The following is a 19,281-nucleotide window of genomic DNA, read 5'->3' as shown; positions in this document are numbered from 1 at the left end:
CTGCCCACTGTTTTCTTCTCCCTCCACACATCAGTTTTCTTGTTAGCCAGACTTTGTTCAAAACCCGAAATTTAGAGTTCTCTGGTGAAATCAGCTGGAGCATGTGGCTTCACATGCTTCCCCACAAACTCCAACTCTAATCGTGAGCCCTTAGAACCCTCTACGTACAGAACCGCAAAGAGGAGTACTTACGAGCATCCAAGGCATCATACATAGTGCATGGGGGTGGGGAGAATACCCCAACAGGTCCCTTCCCTGTACAGGGCTGGACACTGGTCCTCCTGCCACACCAACCACCCAGAAGGAAATAGAGGATGGAATGCAAAAGAGTCACACTTGTGCAGGTGATCCTGCCTGGTTCTAAAGCCTGCTAACAAGTGTCTGGAATCTAATTAGTAATGTTATCCTGGAAAGGAGACTTGGAAAAGGGCTTGGGTCAGGAAGGGAAGTCTCAATCTCTTCCCTAGAAGACTACAGTGAGATAAACAAACACATACATGGAACGTCAAGAACTAAATTAGATGCAGTTTTATGAAAATCCTTGGCAAAGTGCATGGCAATTGATCCATCATGAATTATTACCCTAAGCTGGACATGGCTTGTGACACATCTGCCCTTTTGAGGCTGGTATCATGGGGGGAGTCTACTTTCCCACAAAGTAACTCATGTTAAAAGCACAGTTCTTGGATGTGTGGACATTTCTTTAAGTCCCAGATTCTCTTTCCGTGCTGAAGAGGATGTACTCAGGATATAGCTCCCAAAGTAAAACCCTCCTTTGTACAAATGGCCACTTAAAATGTATTTTATTCAACACATGAATAAGAATACAAATGAATAATTAAGTGAATACCATACCTTGGGAATCCCCTTAGAGTTCTTAATAATTTCCAAGAAAGAGTTGTGTATTAATTCCCAGCAGTCATCAAAAGATGGTTTAAAGACAATAATGGGGTCACTGACTTCAAGTTTCATCATGATTAGCTGAGGTATAAAGAACTCCATCTCTTGGTAGGGCTCCTCAAAATCATTCCCATCCTTCAAGAGACATAAGATATGGCAATAGTTACAAAACGGAACCCTCCAGAATCAAGGGAGTGAATTTTACCCGTTCATAGACTACAGAAAAGGAAATGAAAGGTATGGTGTACTATTCATGTTTAAAGTAAGGGCTAGGTATGGCTGAGCCTACTTGAGCTAACCCCGGCCCTCTTCATCAAAGCTTTCATTCAGTGTGCTTACTTTGCTTGGAAATTCCTTTACCATTATTTCCAAGTCCTTCCCATCCTTCAAAACTCAGCTCAAAATCCCCTCCTCCAGGAAGCCTCCCTGTTTCCCAGCAAGAAACAATCTCCCACTTCTGAACTTCTCTATTTCCACTTCCTCATGGTATTTTACCTTTCTCTGATACGGAGATTTACATGCAGATCATATCTTCTCTACTCTAGACGGCAGGATCTGTGTCTGAACCATCTACCTCCTCCAAAATACCCGAGATAGCATTTAGCACATAATAGGTGCTCAATAAAAATGTATTAGCTGAATCCAAAAGTATAAATAGTTATCTGTAGACCTCAAATGGACTTGCTAATCAGCATGTAGTCTGTTTTAGACACTCAAAATGTCAACTTTCCTGTGACAGAAATATTGGTGTGGGGGAAATACTTCCAATTCCCCTAATGAAATTGGCACAGGGCAGCTGTAAAGTGCTTGTCCAAGCAGTTGACTCTAGAGATTTCTTAGATCGGTTTAACGACTGCTGATCAACATTAGTTAAATGTCTACTGTGTATCAAATACCCATGGATTTCCTTTCTTTCAGACAGACAAAGATTCTACTTTTCCCTTTGAGTGGAATTTGAGAGTGAGACTTGTTCTCACATCTGAGTTTCTTCTGCCTAGTGAAGCAGACAACTACAGTGATATGTATAGATTAGTCCACCGCAGATTACTAAGGCTGAAGTCTAAATTCAGCAGTGTCACTTCCACATTTTTGGAGCAAAAAGTAAACTGTTCATTTTCACTTTATTTGGAAAAACGCTTAGAATTTAACCTTTTCCTTTTCTAAGTGATTTAAAATTTTATCCCTCTTTTAAGGTAAAATGTATACATGGTATAAAACCCAAAAGAATCTTCCTCGATCCCTAGGTTATCTAAATGTAAGGGATGCTTTGAAAACCAGGATTCAAGTGTTTCAGTTTTTATTTCAAGTTCATTGAAGTAGTTTCATGAAGGAAATTATTAATGAGATCAATACAGCCGATTGTTGTTAGAGTTACCCTTTCAAAGACCAAAGGACAAAAGTCGTACCTGCAGTAAACACACACAACACTCCCTAAATATCAAGTCAAAGATTGATAACAAACCCTTTCCAACCCCTTCCTTTAATAGAGAGGATTAAAAAAGTGACCACTCCTACTGTAGGAGGTACGTATTCCTTTCTTTTTTTTCAATCTTTCTTTAAATTTTCTTTTTTTGGGGGGGGTGATTAGTTTATTTATCTAGTTAGTTATTTTGATGGAGGTACTGGGGATTGAACCCAGGACCTTGTGCATGCTAAGCACGAAGTTTAATCACTGAGCTATACCCTCCCCTCTCTTTAAACTTTCTTAATTTCTCTAGTTCTATAGATTTTTTTTTTTACCAATATAGCAGTAGGCAATTATCTCAGGAAAGCCTGCTGTGCATTTAAAGAAAGCATTTTTAAAAACTAATAATCACCTGATAGGTGTTCAAATCAAGAGTTTTACTTTTTGGCCTGGCTCACGGCCGAGGACTTTACATGGTGGAATCCTGGGTCTATCTCAGTTCGTTCCACTCAAAAGGCTCTACTGCTGGTCCCCGACATACCTTGTGTATCATGAAAAAGGAAACAAGGTCCTCGAGAGACTTAATGACCAACTCCCTGAGCTGGAGTGACATGAAGGATGCCACAGAAGCAAAATATTCCTCAATGTTACAAGAGGAGTCATATTCGCTCTTGGGAGCAAAACAGACCCAGTGCTCCTTCCGTGAGACAAAAAGCTGGGCACAGGTGGGGATCCATCTGTAAAGACAGCACGGCATCCAAGTAAGAATCTCTTCAAGCTCCAAGAAGTCCTCTTAGCCATTCCCCACTCTCCACAACAAGACAGATGGCTCCTTTCCCGCTAAGCAGCTTTGCAAGTTGGTACTTTCATATCCCGGGCCACCTCACCTGCCAAATTTCTAATTCCCAATGGGAACCACTGGCCTTTGCATCCTACCACGTCTCTTTTCTGGTTGCTAAGAAAGTTCTACTCTATCAGAGAAGTACTAGCAGTAGCCACAGTGGTAGGGGTAATAATTACATTTAATAGGTGCTATGTGCCAGCTATTGCACAATCATTTGGTAGGTATTAGCATCATCATGTCACAAAAGGGGATTTTTCTGGCTCTGGACATAGTCCTGCAGGCATTTGCAAAGGAGAGAGGACTTGTTTAAGTGACTGAAAACTCCCATCATTGGAACCTTGCAGGTGTTTATCTGGGCCACCTGAACACAAGTCATTCAAATGCACTGTCCTGTAACCTAGCAGGGCCGAAAGGATTCCAGAGGGAATGGAAGTGGTACTCTCAACATGGAATGGTAATGAGAGAGTTTCAGAAGGCAGAGGAAGACTAGGAGTGAGGGTTGAAGAGCAGTGGACATGAGGAGAGGGTGGCTGTCGGGGATGGGAACACGGCAGGGAGAGGACAGAGGAAGATGTCAGTGAGAAGTCAGCAATATTTGTGCAACCTCCAGGCTGGGTACCAGTTTTCCCTACAGAGAGTTTTTGGTCTTTATGACACCATGATGCAGCCCCATGCTGAAGCAGACACTGACTTGCTGAGGAGAATCTGGCGCGCTTCCCTGCAGTGTTTCTGGATGACATTCTGATACTCAGTGAGGCAGCAGAGGTAATTTTCCCGCCAGTAATTCTGCTGTTCGGACAAACCGGAGGTCTCTAAATCTGCCGAAAGAGAGGGGAGAACTTCCTTAGCTGAGAAGATGCTTAATAACAAATTCTGTAGGAGGGGTTCAAAGGAAACAAATATTTTCATTTTTCAATGAGAAGAGATTTAAACAGATTAATTATATCTGAAAACCCTGGGAGTCTGAGAACAGAGTGGATAGTCCACGAGAACTCGTGCACAGAGTGAATAAACCAGAAGGTGTCACTGAGCAGGTGTTACTGAGGTGTTACTGAGCCTTCCTATGTGTCCTGCTCCAGGTAACCCGTCTAGGGAGTGGAGTTTTGACACTGACTTGGTATTTAGCTGGCTGGGAACTGGGATACCAAATGGACAAATCAAAGTTCTTTCCAACACTGAAGACACAGAGGACAGGGTAATAAGCAAAGCACCACCCTGATGCTCAAGTGGGTTCCACTCGATATTCAGTGTGGCACCTGGGGGAGCTACTCAAGACAACTTGGAGAACTGCTTTGGTCTGAACCAAAAAAACACAAAAGACCTACCCCCACAGCTGGTAGGCTCCCCAAGACGCCCACAGCATCCCTTGGCACAGTGCCTTGTACAGTGCAGGCACTCAATAAATAACTGTTACATGAACCACGAACTTCTTTCTGCCCTCTCCAGTGATGTTCTTACCTTCTCCTGTCTCTCTCAGATTAATGGAGGTGCTGCCCATAAAGGTAAACACACTCCCCAAGGCCCTTTTTAGCTTCAGGGCCACCACTTCACTTCCTGACACCAATTCCATTCATTTATAAATCACCCTTTTAAATCATCAGTGCTTACCACTTCCCAAACTAGATCTTTGCTCACTTTCTTAGCTTGTCTCAGCTCTGGCTTCTCATTTTCATCATCCTCTGTAATGACCCACAGACATGTTCCCTCATCCTCCTGAAATCCTGTAGTCTGCATTTCTATTCCTTTTTGGTGGGGGGAGCGAACTTAGTCTTCTTCTTGTCCGATCAGTCACAAAGCCCTTGCTAGGGAAGGACAGGAGGTGAGGACCTCACCCTCCACACACGTTTGATACTCATCTTTGGCACAGCCCTTGTCACCATCCCATAATTATGTTACTTCAGTTCAATCCTAACAAACTTCCCACGTTGGGCAGAAAAATCTGCTCTTTCTTCATACCACAACCCTCATTCTGGCCCCTAAACTCCTCACCCTTCACTATTCACTAAGTAACCTTTTAAAATGTTTAAAGCTAAATAGCGAAGACCACATAAGAAAATTGTTTTGTAGTATTTCCTTAACAAATCTTTCTCATTGCTGATTTTTTGGTTCAGCTGACAAAAACCTTCTAAATGATTCTGGTTCACTTTTGTGCCTTTGTTGCCTACATAAGCTTCTTCAGGGAACCATGAAAAGCAAGTAGTAAGAGTCCTTCTTTTACTAGAAGCTATACATTCAATAATTTGTCATCTTCACTATCTGGTCAAATTAAATTCACCTGCATCTCCTCTTTAGCACTGAACTTCTGGCAATTTTATCAGCCCCGTGGCTGACATTCTTGTTAATTTCTAAGTTAACTCTTTTTTTTTTGAGGCCATAAACATGCTTGTAGTTAAAGCAGTGCCTTCATTTGTTGAACAACTACTGTATGCGAAGCACTGTTCTAAGCACTTCACCCAAAAACCCCATGGGGGAAGTAGTTATTATTCACATTTTGCATGTAAAGAAACAGGGGTCTAGAGAGATTAGCTTCCCCCAAATTACAGAATTCATCAGGAACACAGCAGGAACCAGGCCTTAGGCAGTCTAGTTCCAGAGCCCATTCTGTAAGTTATTACTTTATACACTTCTGCCTCATCAGAAAAAATTTTTCTCCAGTGTCCTAACTAGCACCTTCAATGCCTTAGAAAACTGAATTCAGTTCAAAGAAGGGAATGTGCTTATTTCTTATCATTGGTGGGCTCATTCTAGGTGGAACTAAGAGGGCGAAAAACAAGTCAGTTATCCAAGTGACGAGGCTCCCCTAAGACTAAACACATTCAACAGAGATCCTCCTCAAACAAAATATTTGAGTTGCTAATTGAGTTCAACCAATCAAGTTACATAAACATATTTGCCTCTAATTTTTCTAATAAAAAAACCTAGATGATGGCAGCTTATCATTTAATTAGCCTGACCTTTTGATGAACTCTGGTGGCCTCATTCTCCCACTAGGATTTGCAACCCTTCTTGAAGGGCTCATAAAAAAAATCAATCTTTCTTCCCAGAGCAACTGATGGATAAACGAACTATGGTATAGCCATACAATGGAATATTATACAGCCATAAAGGGAGTAAAGTATTAATACATGCTTCAATATGGATGAGCCTTGAAGGTAATATGCCAAGTGAGCAGTCAGACACAAAAGGCCACATGTTGTATGATTCAATTTATATGAAATATCCAGAATAGGTAAATCCATAGAGACAGAAAGCAGATTAATGTTGCCAGGGGCTGAGCGGAAGGGATAAGGGGTAGTGGCTGGAAGGGGAAAGAGGGAGTGATAGCTAGTGGGTACAGGGTTTCTTGTAGTTATGATGAAAATATTTCCAGTATTTTCAGGAGGGTTACGCACATCTAAGTATACTCAAAATTATTGCCTTGTATACTTTAAAAGGGTAAGTTTTAAGATACGTGAATAACATCTAAATGTAGAAAAATGAAAGAGAGAAAAAAAAAGTGACTCCTGCCTTCTCTGCACTTCCACAGTATTTGTGGCCAGTTTAGTCATGGCTGAATGTAACTGAGCCCACTGCTTGCCAACCCTGTGCTGGCACTGAGTTACTTAAAGGAACAAGACTCGAGCCCCCATACATTTCATTGCTTAGGCTAGAGAGAGAGAAACTAGTAAACACGCAATTATAATGCAGTGGGATACATATCATCATGGAGGTGTAAACAATACCTACTGGATACCTACACCAAGCCCTGTTCTAAGCACTTTGCATGTATTATTTAACCCTCCTACCAACCCTAGAAAGTAGGAACTCTTAGGAGCCCAAAATTAGAGATAAAGATGTTACCTATGACGCAGTAGAGTTAGAAGTAAGCTTGAGCGGGCTAGCTCTAAGCAAGTCCTCCTAACCAGTAAGCTCCAGTGCCTACAGACAGGCACTGGGTGCTGTGGGAGCACAAAGGAGGGCCACTGAGCCCTGCACGGAGAGTTGTCACTTAACAGCACACGTGCACTTTTGGTCTAGGATTTTTTGTCATTTTACCTCAAGCACAAGGCTCCTCCCACGTAAGATGCTCTCTTATGTGTGGAAGCAATAAAGAAAGGGAAAGAAAAGGGACGGGGGCACTTCTTACTCTGCAAACCACAGTTCCTTCAGGCTGAGTATCATGGGGTTCACTGTGTACAGGTGCTCCTTGTTCCACTTCTTGGCACTCCTGTAGACACTGTGCCAGGGCACAGGGGCCCGGATCACTCTTTGCGGGAACGTGCGGGGGATGCTCTCGATGAAGAGTCTTTTCCTCTCCGTTGGGTCCATGAGGATGTAATCAACTATAACCAGCAGGGCAAACGCTTGTTATTAAGCAGGGACTTTGAACACTCTGTGCTCTTAGCCTCAACGCTTACAAGGTAAATGAGCTTCTTACACTTGGAAATGCTCCCTCATTTACAAGGTCATCAGCAATCCTTGGGGTGTAACTAAATTGGGTAGGTTGCACTCTGTTGGTATGTGAGATATTTCAGGGGGGAGGAGGAATATAACTGCACAGTCTTGAGCACTTAGAATCAGGAGTTGAGTCCTGTTAGGATATCCAGCATCATGCATGTCAATGAACCAGTATTTGCTGAGACCGTGTTAGTCATTAATTTATTTCTCATACCAAAGAAGTTACATAAAAAAAAATAAACACAATGGATGGCACCAGATACCTATGAGTGGAAATTTAGAGGCCAAATATTTCACAAGCTAAGGCAAAAGCCCTAAAGAGGAAGTAACATTCAAGCTGGGCCATAAAGAAAGAGTAGGATTTTGTTAGGATAAGAAGTGCAGTTCCAGGTCCTTTGCACCATAGGCTCAAGGAGCTGTGAGCCATCCTGCGGCAGGAGTATCAGGTACTAGTGATAGAGTTCAAGGTGATAAGACTAGAGAAGTAGGTTGAGGCTGAAATTTGAAGGACTTTATTTATTTATCCTTATAAGTTTGGTTCTAGCCTACAGTAGATAAGGAGCCATTGTGCTGACACCATTAGAAGGTTAATTAGGAAATTTTTTTAAAGGACCTACTGTGAGTACAACACGTGGGGCTAAGGATGGAGGGGAGCAAGGATCAACGATACGTTGACTAACACCTAATACGGGAACTGAGACTCATGAGAAATAGTGCCAGCGTTAAAAACCGGTAGGGAAATAATGGCACCAGAGAAGTTCCAAAGTGGGATGAGTTCAAAGCAGAAACAAGAAGTGCTATGAATGAAGAGTATGGAGTGATCACTGAGGGTTGCAGACATCAAAATATTAGAAGGAAGAGGGGGTCCTGAGCTAGATTTTTAAATGTGAGTAGGTCCCTGCTACTTACAGCATTGCCCCAGGGTGAGTAGCACCTGCACCACTTGGGAGCTTGTTAGAAGTGCAGGATCTTGGGTCTCTCCCCAGATCTACTGAATCATAATCTGCATTTTCACAAGATCCTCAGATTATGCAGATGCCCCTTAAAGTGAGGGAAGTACCAGTGTGGGCATGAGTGGTGGTGTTGGGGAGCATTTGAAGGAAAAGTTAAACTACATTTTTGGCACCTTCAGAGGAACCAGGGTGGAGGACTGACAGTGAAAGGAAGGGAGGGGCCCTCCTCCTAGGAACCCCTGCCCCATTCATGCCCAGCCTTACCGATGCTTTTCATGAGGCTGCTGTAATAGTCATTTTCCTTCTCCTCCACAAGGCCGGTCATCAGGGGTTCCAGAAGGGGACTTGTCAGCAGTGTGTTAGAAATAAGCTTTGAAATCCGAGCCATCACTTTTTCCTCCTCGGGGGCAATCATGTCTTTTCGGATTCCATTGGTCAAATAGTAATAGTATCTCTTCCATAAACAAACCATCAGCAAGAAAATGATCATAATCAATTGGTAACTGTGCCCACCTGCCCACACCCATCAGCCGCCAAGGAGCCCTGATCACACAGTACCCATCTCTACCCTTCATTTGCTCTGGGCCTGTGGCTTCATACTCATTGCAATAAGATCACTGGTGAGTATTCCTCATGACTCTAGGGGAGTCAGTCGAAGCCAGAGATGTCAGTGGGGTGTAAGGAAGGACTTGTCACCTGCCATGCAGATAGGAACAGTGGAAGGAGCACTGAGGCCAGGGATGGAGGCAGCATATCTGATGAGCTTTAAGAAGAATGACAAGCTCCTCAAATGAACTCAGATAGCTTGCCCTCCTCAACAACAACGATCCTCCACAAAGGAAGCACTTTGATCCTGCGGCTTGTAGCTGTCCATGGGGAAGAAACCTTTAAGTCCAAGTGAGACTTACACTAGTTCTAATCCAACCATGGGACTTTGGAGTTTAGAAAAGCAACATAAACACACCAACTGAACAAAAATGTCCAATAACCTGGTGATGTCAGGAAGTTTTGCTTATTTAGGGCTTGCCTCCAAGCTACTGGGTGGCTGAGTGGCTCTAGAAACGAACAATTTCAGGTGGATGAGAAGCACAAAGTACAGGGAAAGGGTTTGGAGACAAGCTTTGAGCTTCGGTGCCAATTGTCTGTGGTCAGATGTTGAGTTTACGTCTCTCCAACCTTAATACGGAACAAACTTCCAAACTTCCCTTCTTATGAGAACTGCCTAAGGTGAGGAGAGAGGCTCCTGTTAAAATGCAGATTCATAGGCCCTTCCTAAGGAGCTTGGGATTTGTTAACAAGCACCCCAGGTGATCCTTCAGACAAGTCTGAGGAATGCTGTGCAGCATCGAAGGGCACAGAGACATTTAGTATCAGCCAGACCTGGTCTAAGTTCTAGTTTTGCCTCTTACTGACTGTATAACCTTGAGCAAGTTGCTTAATCAGTTTCCACCCCAATTTCCATGCCAGGACAACACGAATAGTCATAGTTCCAGGTCTTAAATGGGGCCAAGCCTCTAGAGGGTGTTTCAGCATGGAATTTTGCTAATAGCACATGCTCAGTCACTGTGAGTTTTTATTATTAATCATTTTCACTATACACTATAAATTCACAAGCTATTTGCTCTAAAGTTTTTTTGTTCTTCTTTTAAGATAGGGGTTGGAAACTCAAAAGTCTGTCTGGGACCAAGTAGGTAATGTTAATAACTGAAAGTTGGCTGGACATAAGAAAATAATAAGGAATGGTGGAGACTGAGACAAACCAGAGAATGCCTTTCTTATCTAAAGGATGTAGCTACTGTTTAGCTTCAAATATCATATTTTTTTCAAGAGAAGTTAGAAATCTAGCTTATGTGAGAGTTCCTTCATTTTCAAAACACATCTGTAGGCCAAATTCAGCCCATGGTAGGGGTTGCCAGATAAGATACAGGATGCACTGGGATATATTTATACTGAAAAATTATTCATTGTTTATTTGAAGTTCAAATTTAACTGGATGTCTTATGTTTTGTTTTTATTTTTCAAAATCTGACAACCTTAGCCTATGGGTCACCATTTTGCAACCTATGTTCTAAGAGGACTCAAAGGCACCGATTTCTAAGACTTACCAGAGCAGAGAATTCACACACACACACACACACACACACACACCTATTCAGTAGTCTGTCATGGGGTCTGGACTTCCGTATTTTTAAAACACTCCCCAGGTGACTCTGCTGTTTCTCCCCAGTTTAGGATCACTGAGATGCCAAAAGTAATACTTAGCAAATTGAGAGAAAAGAGGCAACAAGAACGTACCTCCAAGTCTGATTCAGATGGTTTGGTTTCTTTACTTTCTATTTCCATCTCCTGCTGTAACATCACACCAATCTGCTCTTCAGGACTCATTGGTCTGCTTCCTGGCAGGGTCAAAGTCACTACCTCTTTCTTCATAGGTGAGGAGGCTGAGGTGTTACAGGCCAACCTGGTCCTGAAAAGCAGGCACAGCTCAGCCCTTGGTTCCACGGAATACTTCATAGGTTTGTTGGCATTGGTTTGGCTTAGTTGGCTGATTTATTTTTATCAAGAGCCTCAAAAAATTAGGTTAAGAGGACTGGTGGGGAGAAAAACATGAGTAACTAGGTATCTAGGGATGCTTTAAAGTCAACAAGCAGAGTGTGGCTTCCGTGAGACCACAGCCTTCTTTCATTCAGCCTGGTGTCCCGCAATCCCCTGCGCCCATAGGAACACCTTACCCAATGGGATCCTCTTTGCCTTTGGGGGAGAACTTCATTTTCTTCTTGTTGGGCTTTGATGAGCTTTTACTTGCTACAACAGTGGGAAAGGAAGACATCAGTGATGCACAGTGGCCTTGGGCCATCCTCAGTCTATAGGGACGTGCGTCTCAGGGCAGTCCAGGAGCACACTAAGGGTAGTGGATTTGGCATGGTGGGAAGAGGCAAGACATGTGGGCCCTGGTCCCACCTGTACCACTAACAACCTGTGTGACCCTAAAGAAGTGACTTCATTACTCCAAGCCTCAGCTTGCACAGCTGTGAAATGGGGATAAGCACACCCCTGTTCTCTCATACATTGGAGGAGTATCAATAATTGCTCAATTCACTCCCCAATCCTATATGGTCTATTTTCTAAACATCAGGTGTATTACTGTTTAATATTTTTCTTTAAAGAGATTCAGACCTTTAAACTTAATATATTTATTTTAAAGGAAAAATTATACGATTATCACAAATAGAAAAACCAGTATGATTTGAAATAAATATAATTATTACAAATAGAAAAACCAATATCATTTGTAATAAATAGAAGGTATTACAATAAACATCATTTGCAATAAATAAATCCAATAAGTAATATAAAACCCTATTATTAAACCTTAGATACTTACTTAAGTTTCTAGCCTAAGGAAATTTACAAGTCATACAGACATGTTAAAGACATACAAATATGAAACTGACATTCTGAGAGAATCAAAGAGAACTGAAGACTCTTGGTCAAGATGTATTTTGAGTTCATATTTTGTTTTCCTCAGTCTACTCCAGATACAACAATAACAGACCAAAAAACTCTTTAAAATTAGAAAGACAATGCATTTTTCAAAAAGATGCTCTTCTATGTGGACCGGAAATAAACGCAGTGTGAAGTAAAAGTCTTAAACTTGGCTTCTGAGGCCAGAAGGGAGCAGAAGTAGTTAGGTGCTTGATACCTGGGGAAGTAATAAAATTTCAAACACACTGTGATTGTGGGGACTGCAGCAAGGCTCTCAGCATAAAGCCAGAGCTGCCCTACCCATGAAGACAGGCTGAAAAGGCAACAACACTGTCGTGCAGATAAAGCACGTGTGTCCCCAATCCACATGGTGACCAGAGATAGCAAAGAAAGGCTGACAATAACCAGGCCAAGCCTCACATTGCCTCAGGGACCAGATCTACAAGATCCCCAAACATCACCTTAGGACGGGAGCCTGAAGCCAGCGATAAAAGATCTGCTACTAATTTGGGATCCTAAGATGCCAGATGAAGGCATATGGGAAAAAAAGCAAGATTTAAAAAGGTATGTCAAAAGAGTACACTGTTTGAGTACTTTTACATGTGAGAACAAACAAATCTAATCTATGGTGACAGAAATTAGAAAGTGATGGAAATGCCCCATATCTTGTTTGGGTGGTGGCTCTATGATATAAACAACTGTCAAAACTCACTGAAATGAATACTTGAGATCTGTCCATTTTATTGTGTGTAAATTATACCTCAGCTAACAAATGGGGAATGCAGGTAGCAAGAAGGGGAGAAGTTCTCAACATAAGCCAGCAAACTAAAATCCCAGAACACAAGAGAAAAACAAATATGAAGAAAGATAGCCAATAAATTCAACAATCGATAGACATATTCACAAAATGGAAATGATACAGCAAAGCCAATATTGCCCCCCCAAAAATGTTTAAGATCCTCCAAGTGATATTGAAAGGGCTATGTCCATGAGAATAGAATAAGAAATTGGCAAGGGTGGTACCCAGAAATAGGACCAATTAGAAAATCTGAAAATGAAAAGATTAAAAAAAAATTCACTAGACATGATAAACTCAAGACTGAATAGAACTGAAGAGCAAATTAGTGAATTGGAAGATATTGTTAAGGAATCACCCAGAAGAAGCACAGAAAGAATAAAGAAAAATACGAAAATGAGTTTGAGATAGCAGGCAGACTGAGAGGCCCAAACACACCTCTGACAAGAATTACTAAAGGATATCCTTAAGCACATGTATGTGTACCTGGTGAGACTAAATAAATACACTATAAAGTACTGTGGAAAGCCACTTCCAAGATGGTCCCCAAGGATCCCCACTTCCTGGAATCATGCCCCTGTGTAATCCTCTTGAGTGTGGGCTGGACCTAGCAACCTGCTTCTGACAAACAAAATGGCAAAAGTGATAGCGTGTCACCTGCAAAATTAAGTTCCAAAATGACAGTGTTTTCTGTCTTACTTGCTCTCTTTTCTCTCCTGGTCTCTCCCTCATTCCCTCTAAGGGAAGCCAGAAGTCATGTTGTGAGCTGCCCTACCTACAGATAGGCCCATATGGCAAGAAATTGATGTCTGTGACCAATAGGCACCAGGGTATGTGAGTAAGCTTGGAAGAGGGTCCTTCCCTGGTTGCTGTTAGATGACTGTGGCCCTGGCTGACACCTTGATTGCACACCTGTGAGTGCCTCTGAGCCAGATAAGCCATGCCCAGATTCCTGACCCACAGAAACCACAAGATAATAAATGGTGATTGTTTTAAACTATTGAGTTTGGAAGTGACTGGTGATGCAACAGTCAACAAGTACACAGAGCAGTGCTTGGTATATGGTAAGTGCAATGTTAGCCATTACAATCATTCCCATTTCATAGATGAGGAGACTGAGGCTCCATGAGGCTACCCAAGGTTTGCTGCAGCAAAAGGTGGAGCCAGGACTAGAACCCAAGATTAGAATTCTCACTCCTAAGCGCCATCCTGAGCAGGTATGGCACACTGCCAGAAATACCTGATAGCAGCCCCTGAATGATCTTTTCTCTCGGGACACTGATGGTGACCGGCTGGTAGACTTTCAGCAGGTCCTTCAGCTTCAGGTCCCGGGCGGTCAAGGAGTAGTTGTTGGCAATGGAGTCGCTGGGTCCACGGTGGTGCTGCTGCTCTTTGAAGGGTGTAGCCAGGGTCCATGATGTGCGTTGCATCAAGGGGGGATAAAAGCTGTGCGACATGACTGTCTACAGGGGAAAAAATGCAGAGTGAAGGATGAAGGAGGACATCTCTCAGGGAGCCTGGGCTCTTTGGGGCCCGGGTGACACTCCCAATGAGCCTCATGGACTCCCACATGCCTTACACTGAGGTTCTACCTTCTGCACACACAGTGCAAATACACTTTCTGAATAGACACCAACTGTACTTCTCTGACCCCTGTGAGCATGATTTCTGATGACAAGGGTTACAGCAGACTTTCAGTATCCAGTAAGTTTGTGAGCCAGGTAATTTACATCTATTGTTTTTATTGCCATGGACTTGGCTATAAGGCAGAAATAATTGTTCTCATTTTATAGTTGAAGATGCAGAAGTTCAGAGAGTTTAAACAATGCAGCAGGTAAGCGAGAAGGCTAGATTCTAATTCACGTTTATCCTACAGCATAGCTTTCTCCCCTCTTGCTGTCACCTCTTCCAGAAGCAGGAATGACCAAGGCTGCTAATCCCACTTGTCAAATCTGACTGTTTGCCCCCCACTAGTGCCAGCAGAAGAGTAGCAGGCCAGGTGAACATACTTGATAGAGTTCAGATGGTTCCTCATTGGCAGAAGCAGGCAGAGGGGGCAACTCCGGCCGCGTCTGGGAGTGGCTCATGTGATGTATTGAGTCACTTTTGGGGATCTGTGGGAAACAGACACACAGCCACTCTTCAGGAATTAGGAAAGATTTCCAACCCTATGAGGCTGATGAGGAGGAAAGGGGTCCTCAGAGTTCTGTGCCTAAAGCACCCTTCTCACCCCCATCCATCGTGTAGGTTTCAGTTTTTAATTGTTAACGTCTCTCCTCTAGTGTTTCCTTCTCAGCTACCCTTCTATGAGAAAATTCAGATATTTTTCACCCTGGGAAGAGCTCAAATTCTGAGGGCACCCACAGCCACCCTACCCTGGGTTGTGATTAAAGGGGTTGACTTGTAAAAATTGACTCTTGTGTTTTACATAGGCAAAACTCCAAATAGAAATCTGCTTATGCAGTGACATTGTATTTTACTTGTGTTTAACACACACTTACGTACCTCTGTGCTTCCTGTGAAAAGAAAAACTGTGTGGGTGTTTGAGGCCACCATTCCATTCAATGAGTGTGTACTTGGGAGTGAGCCTCAGGTAGGGGTGAACCTGTGGCTCCCACAGCCGCTCTCAGTTCCCAGGGCCTGTTCCCCTCAGAGCTGAAGGTGACTGCAGTGCTGAGCGATGCTGCCTGTGTTCCAGTCTACATGCAGCCTCCACATGCAAGACAACTACTTCCTCTGGGGCTGTGGAGGAAAACTGCTGGGCTGGACTTAGTGAGAGGTCTTGCTTTACAGCACTTTAAAGATGATTTAAGGGGCTTGCAAACCCAGTTTTAGCTCTCTGTAATTTTTCACCTTAGGCAATGACTGTAGACTGAACTATGTAAGATGAGACATTATTGAATTGATTTGATTTATTTGGGTTGGCAAATTATGTCATGCCGGGTAATTGGCAGAAGGTGGAGGGGAAGGTGGGGGGGTGGTATATGAAGCAGATGTTAGCCATCCCCATGCCCCAACCAATCCCTCACTGATGACTCAACCTCATAAAATAACATTAACAATAATAACATCTGCCATTATTCCAGATTATTATGTGCCAGGCACTTACGAGATTTTCATATCCACGTTTTAGCTTACACTAAGCTCAGAGAGGAAAAGTAACACATCCTAGCTACACAGAGGTGCTTTTAAATACACATCACTCTGCACCCCAACACACTGGAAACAGCAAGTATCACTTACACAGCAAATCACTTTGGGAATGTGTTGATTTTAAAATTAAACAAAAGCATGCAAACCCTTAAACAAAAATGCATACTGAGCCTGGGATTTTTAAAAGCAGAATAGGCTCACTGATCTAATGGCCTAATTCAATGGTTTTCAAAAACTGCGGCGCACCAGACCCACCAATGGAATTTTATTAAACATAGGGATGCTCAGGCTCCACCTTAAACATGCTGACTTTAAGACCCACTGACCCTCTTGTTTTCAGATTAGAGAATTTGCTTTTGTTGATTTAAATCCCTATGTCTGTCTCTCTGCTCTTGACCTCAGTTTCAAGGATCTAATAACTGACCCATTATCTACAAGAGACTTCTCTGTTAATACTGAAATTTACGTCAGATCTGCACTGGTGAAGTGAACCAAATGAAAAAACCCAGCATCAACTTGAAAGGAGTTTGGCCATCTACTGAAAGTAGATTTTGGCAGCAGTATTTTCAGGGATATGAAGCTATTCATGATTTCCTTCAAGATTCCAGATGTACAACACATAATGGTTGATAAGTGAGAGTGGTCTGTATTTCATCTTTGCAAGCAAGAAGGTTTTGTTGGTCAGTGGAAATCTTTCCCTTGGCCTAGCTTTTGAATCTGTTTCAAATAGAAATCTTCATTAAAAGAGCAACAAGCAAACACCACAGATTTCGAACATCTTAAATAAGTTACAACGAGATTGGGAACAGGGAGTTAAACCAAAAAAACCCCTAAGCTTCTGCAGTCGAAGAGGATGTTAACATTATTCAGGGGGTGTCTTGGCATTGATGCTTCTGCTTACGGGGTAAAACTGATTTCATCCCTGACACCAACTGGGAAGTTACTCTCCCCAGAAAAACAGGTAAATAGAGCCCTAGTGGACGTAACTGGCTTTACTCCAGTTTCAGTCCGTGTTGTACAGTGGGCTGATCCCAGCCCCTGTGTCCAGGACAGAGCGTGTGACACAAGTCTGGCTAATCAGAATACTCTCTCCTCTCAGGCACTGTGATGGGTGCAGGGGCAGGCATGTGGTACCAGCTAGGATGATCAGTCTTTCCTGACACTTTTGCTAGAACTGTTGAGAAAGAGGTACTTTCAACAGCCATCTTTGCCTTACACAGAATAAGTCTTCCTTAGACGAAAGCCAGCGTGAAAGAAAGCAGAGCCACCAGAAGGAGACAGACAGACTCCCAGTGACCTCAACTGGACCAGTCTGATCTAAGAACTGACCTTCAGGGATCCAACTTGAATTTCTCAGTTACTTAAGGCTATAGATTTCCCTTTTAGGTTTGAGCTGGACTGAATTATATTTATGTCCCTCCATACTGAGAGGTGCTCACCCAAGAGATAGATCCAGAGGCAGCTGAGTCATCATACAAAGAGAAAAGCCATTCTTGGGATAATAAAGCAAAACAACATTTTGTAAGAAAGCAAATTAACATTTGAGCATTTTTGCAGAACAAAGTGGAGAGGAGCAGAACCTCTGAAAAACAAATTCAACTTTGAGCTGGTTCATAGGCACAGACTAAGACTTATACACACAGAGCCATAAGACCCTGATAGTGGAAAACAGCTCAGTGCATGGGACAGGGAACTGTGGGACACATACAAGATCAGCAGATTTAGAAATCAATTCCAGAATACAGTGGAGTTTTCTTTGAACACACCTGCCTAAGAATCCTCTGTGGTGCCCTCAAAGGGAAAGGGATGGAGATTTTTGTAAGAATTACCTGGCTACCCAAAACGGTTTTGTTAAACATATTAATGCTTAAATGTTCTCTCCAGTAAATTGCAGAAAGTATTCGTTTCAGAGGTGGGCTCAGTAATTATCAATAAATCCACTTTAATTTTATAAAGTTTTGATTTAAAATGCTCCTCTGGGCACTTCAATGTATGGCAACTTAGTGGATCTTGGCTTCTCCACCAAGATTCTGGCACCTAGATTGGTAAAACTGTTATTTCCAGGTGGCTTGTTTCTGACTACATGTGATGTTTGCACATCCTTCGTGGAGGTAGTTCCCAAATGCTCACCTGAGGACCTACAACAGCAGAATCAGTGGAGTCTTAGCTAAAAACACAGATTGCAGGGCTCCACTCCAGACCTTTTGGACCAGAATCTTTGGGAGTGAAGCCAAATCTCTACGTTTTCAAGATACTCCCTAGGATAAAATTATGTGCATCCGGTGTTGGGAACTGTTGGATGGAATAAATGGTCTAATGGCCTGGAAAGGAAGGGAAAGGAACAACAGGTGTCTATTCCTGAAATTTGCACAGTAAAACCTGAAGATGTCCAAAAGGCAAATTCAGCAAAAAGCATAATTCAAGGACACACCAAAATGTGATTAACACATATGCTCACTCAAGGAGATCTAACATGGCACTTGGTCTATGATTGATACATCCCCTTCCCGCCCACTTCCAAATTCCTTACATGTTGAAAATACCACAGGTGAGAAAAAAGAAATATACCTTAAAATTCACACCTACCTTCTGAGATAAGCAATCCATGTCACTCATGTTGTCCATTCTAACTGGACTTATTTAAAAAGGAACACAGAGCTCTCTGTTTCTACCTCTCCTACCAGTGGCTCTGAAATTCACACTTTCCTATAGCATAATGGGGATGACATAGATAATGGAACTTTCCAGATGTTCTGAAAGCTCTGTTCACAGGGCTGCCCCTCTGAGGTCATAGGCTTCAGCTCCCCGAGTAGTTTCCTGGTAGAAGAAGAGAGAAAGGGAAGCTAGATAATGAAGAGGCAGCATTGGGGTTCTGCTGGGCTTTCTGCTGTGGTTCCTAGTCCTCCTGCAATGGCCGCTCTTCCCTTCCACTGAGCGGCTTCTCTCTTGGAAATTTTCCAGGAACACTCCGCGTTCACTGTAGAGGAAAAACTGAAGCAGAGTTACGAATTAACACAGAGAAGAGGAAGGAAGCACCCCACCAAACAATCCCTCTGGTGGCTTGAACTCCTCTCTTCTCTTCACTGGAAGGGCTTGTACCCAGGCCCTGGGGCCAGTCACAAGGCTTCAGCGTCTGTTGCTAGGGAAGGAGGGGCCTCTGCTGTGCCCAGATACAAGACTGGGCTTGACTCAGCTCTGTGTCCTGGCTTCATCCTTTGCTGGAGGCCAGCTGGCCAGCAGGAAGTATTGGTGACGGAAAGGAAGGTTTAGCACTGACCCAGAAATGCAGAGGTGACTGGCAATGAGC

The 19,281-nt window shown here is 42.9% G+C and overlaps 1 protein-coding gene across 1 annotated transcript in view; it reads right to left on the bottom strand.

Annotated features, from left to right (window-relative positions):
* DNAH3 (dynein axonemal heavy chain 3) overlaps positions 1 to 19,281 on the bottom strand; it is a 150,436-nt gene that overhangs the window by 127,438 nt on the left and 3,717 nt on the right. The window contains 11 exon segments of the mRNA XM_032460908.1: positions 856 to 1,035; positions 2,847 to 3,042; positions 3,841 to 3,899; positions 3,901 to 3,967; positions 7,276 to 7,471; positions 8,804 to 8,993; positions 10,835 to 11,006; positions 11,272 to 11,344; positions 14,062 to 14,284; positions 14,831 to 14,935; positions 18,561 to 18,965. Coding sequence (XP_032316799.1) covers positions 856 to 1,035; positions 2,847 to 3,042; positions 3,841 to 3,899; positions 3,901 to 3,967; positions 7,276 to 7,471; positions 8,804 to 8,993; positions 10,835 to 11,006; positions 11,272 to 11,344; positions 14,062 to 14,284; positions 14,831 to 14,935; positions 18,561 to 18,599 — 1,500 coding nt within the window. The 5' untranslated portion in view covers positions 18,600 to 18,965.

Source organism: Camelus ferus, chromosome 18 (genome assembly GCF_009834535.1).
Source record: "Camelus ferus isolate YT-003-E chromosome 18, BCGSAC_Cfer_1.0, whole genome shotgun sequence".
NCBI lineage: Eukaryota > Metazoa > Chordata > Mammalia > Artiodactyla > Camelidae > Camelus > Camelus ferus.
This window is presented reverse-complemented; position numbering and strand designations above follow the sequence as displayed.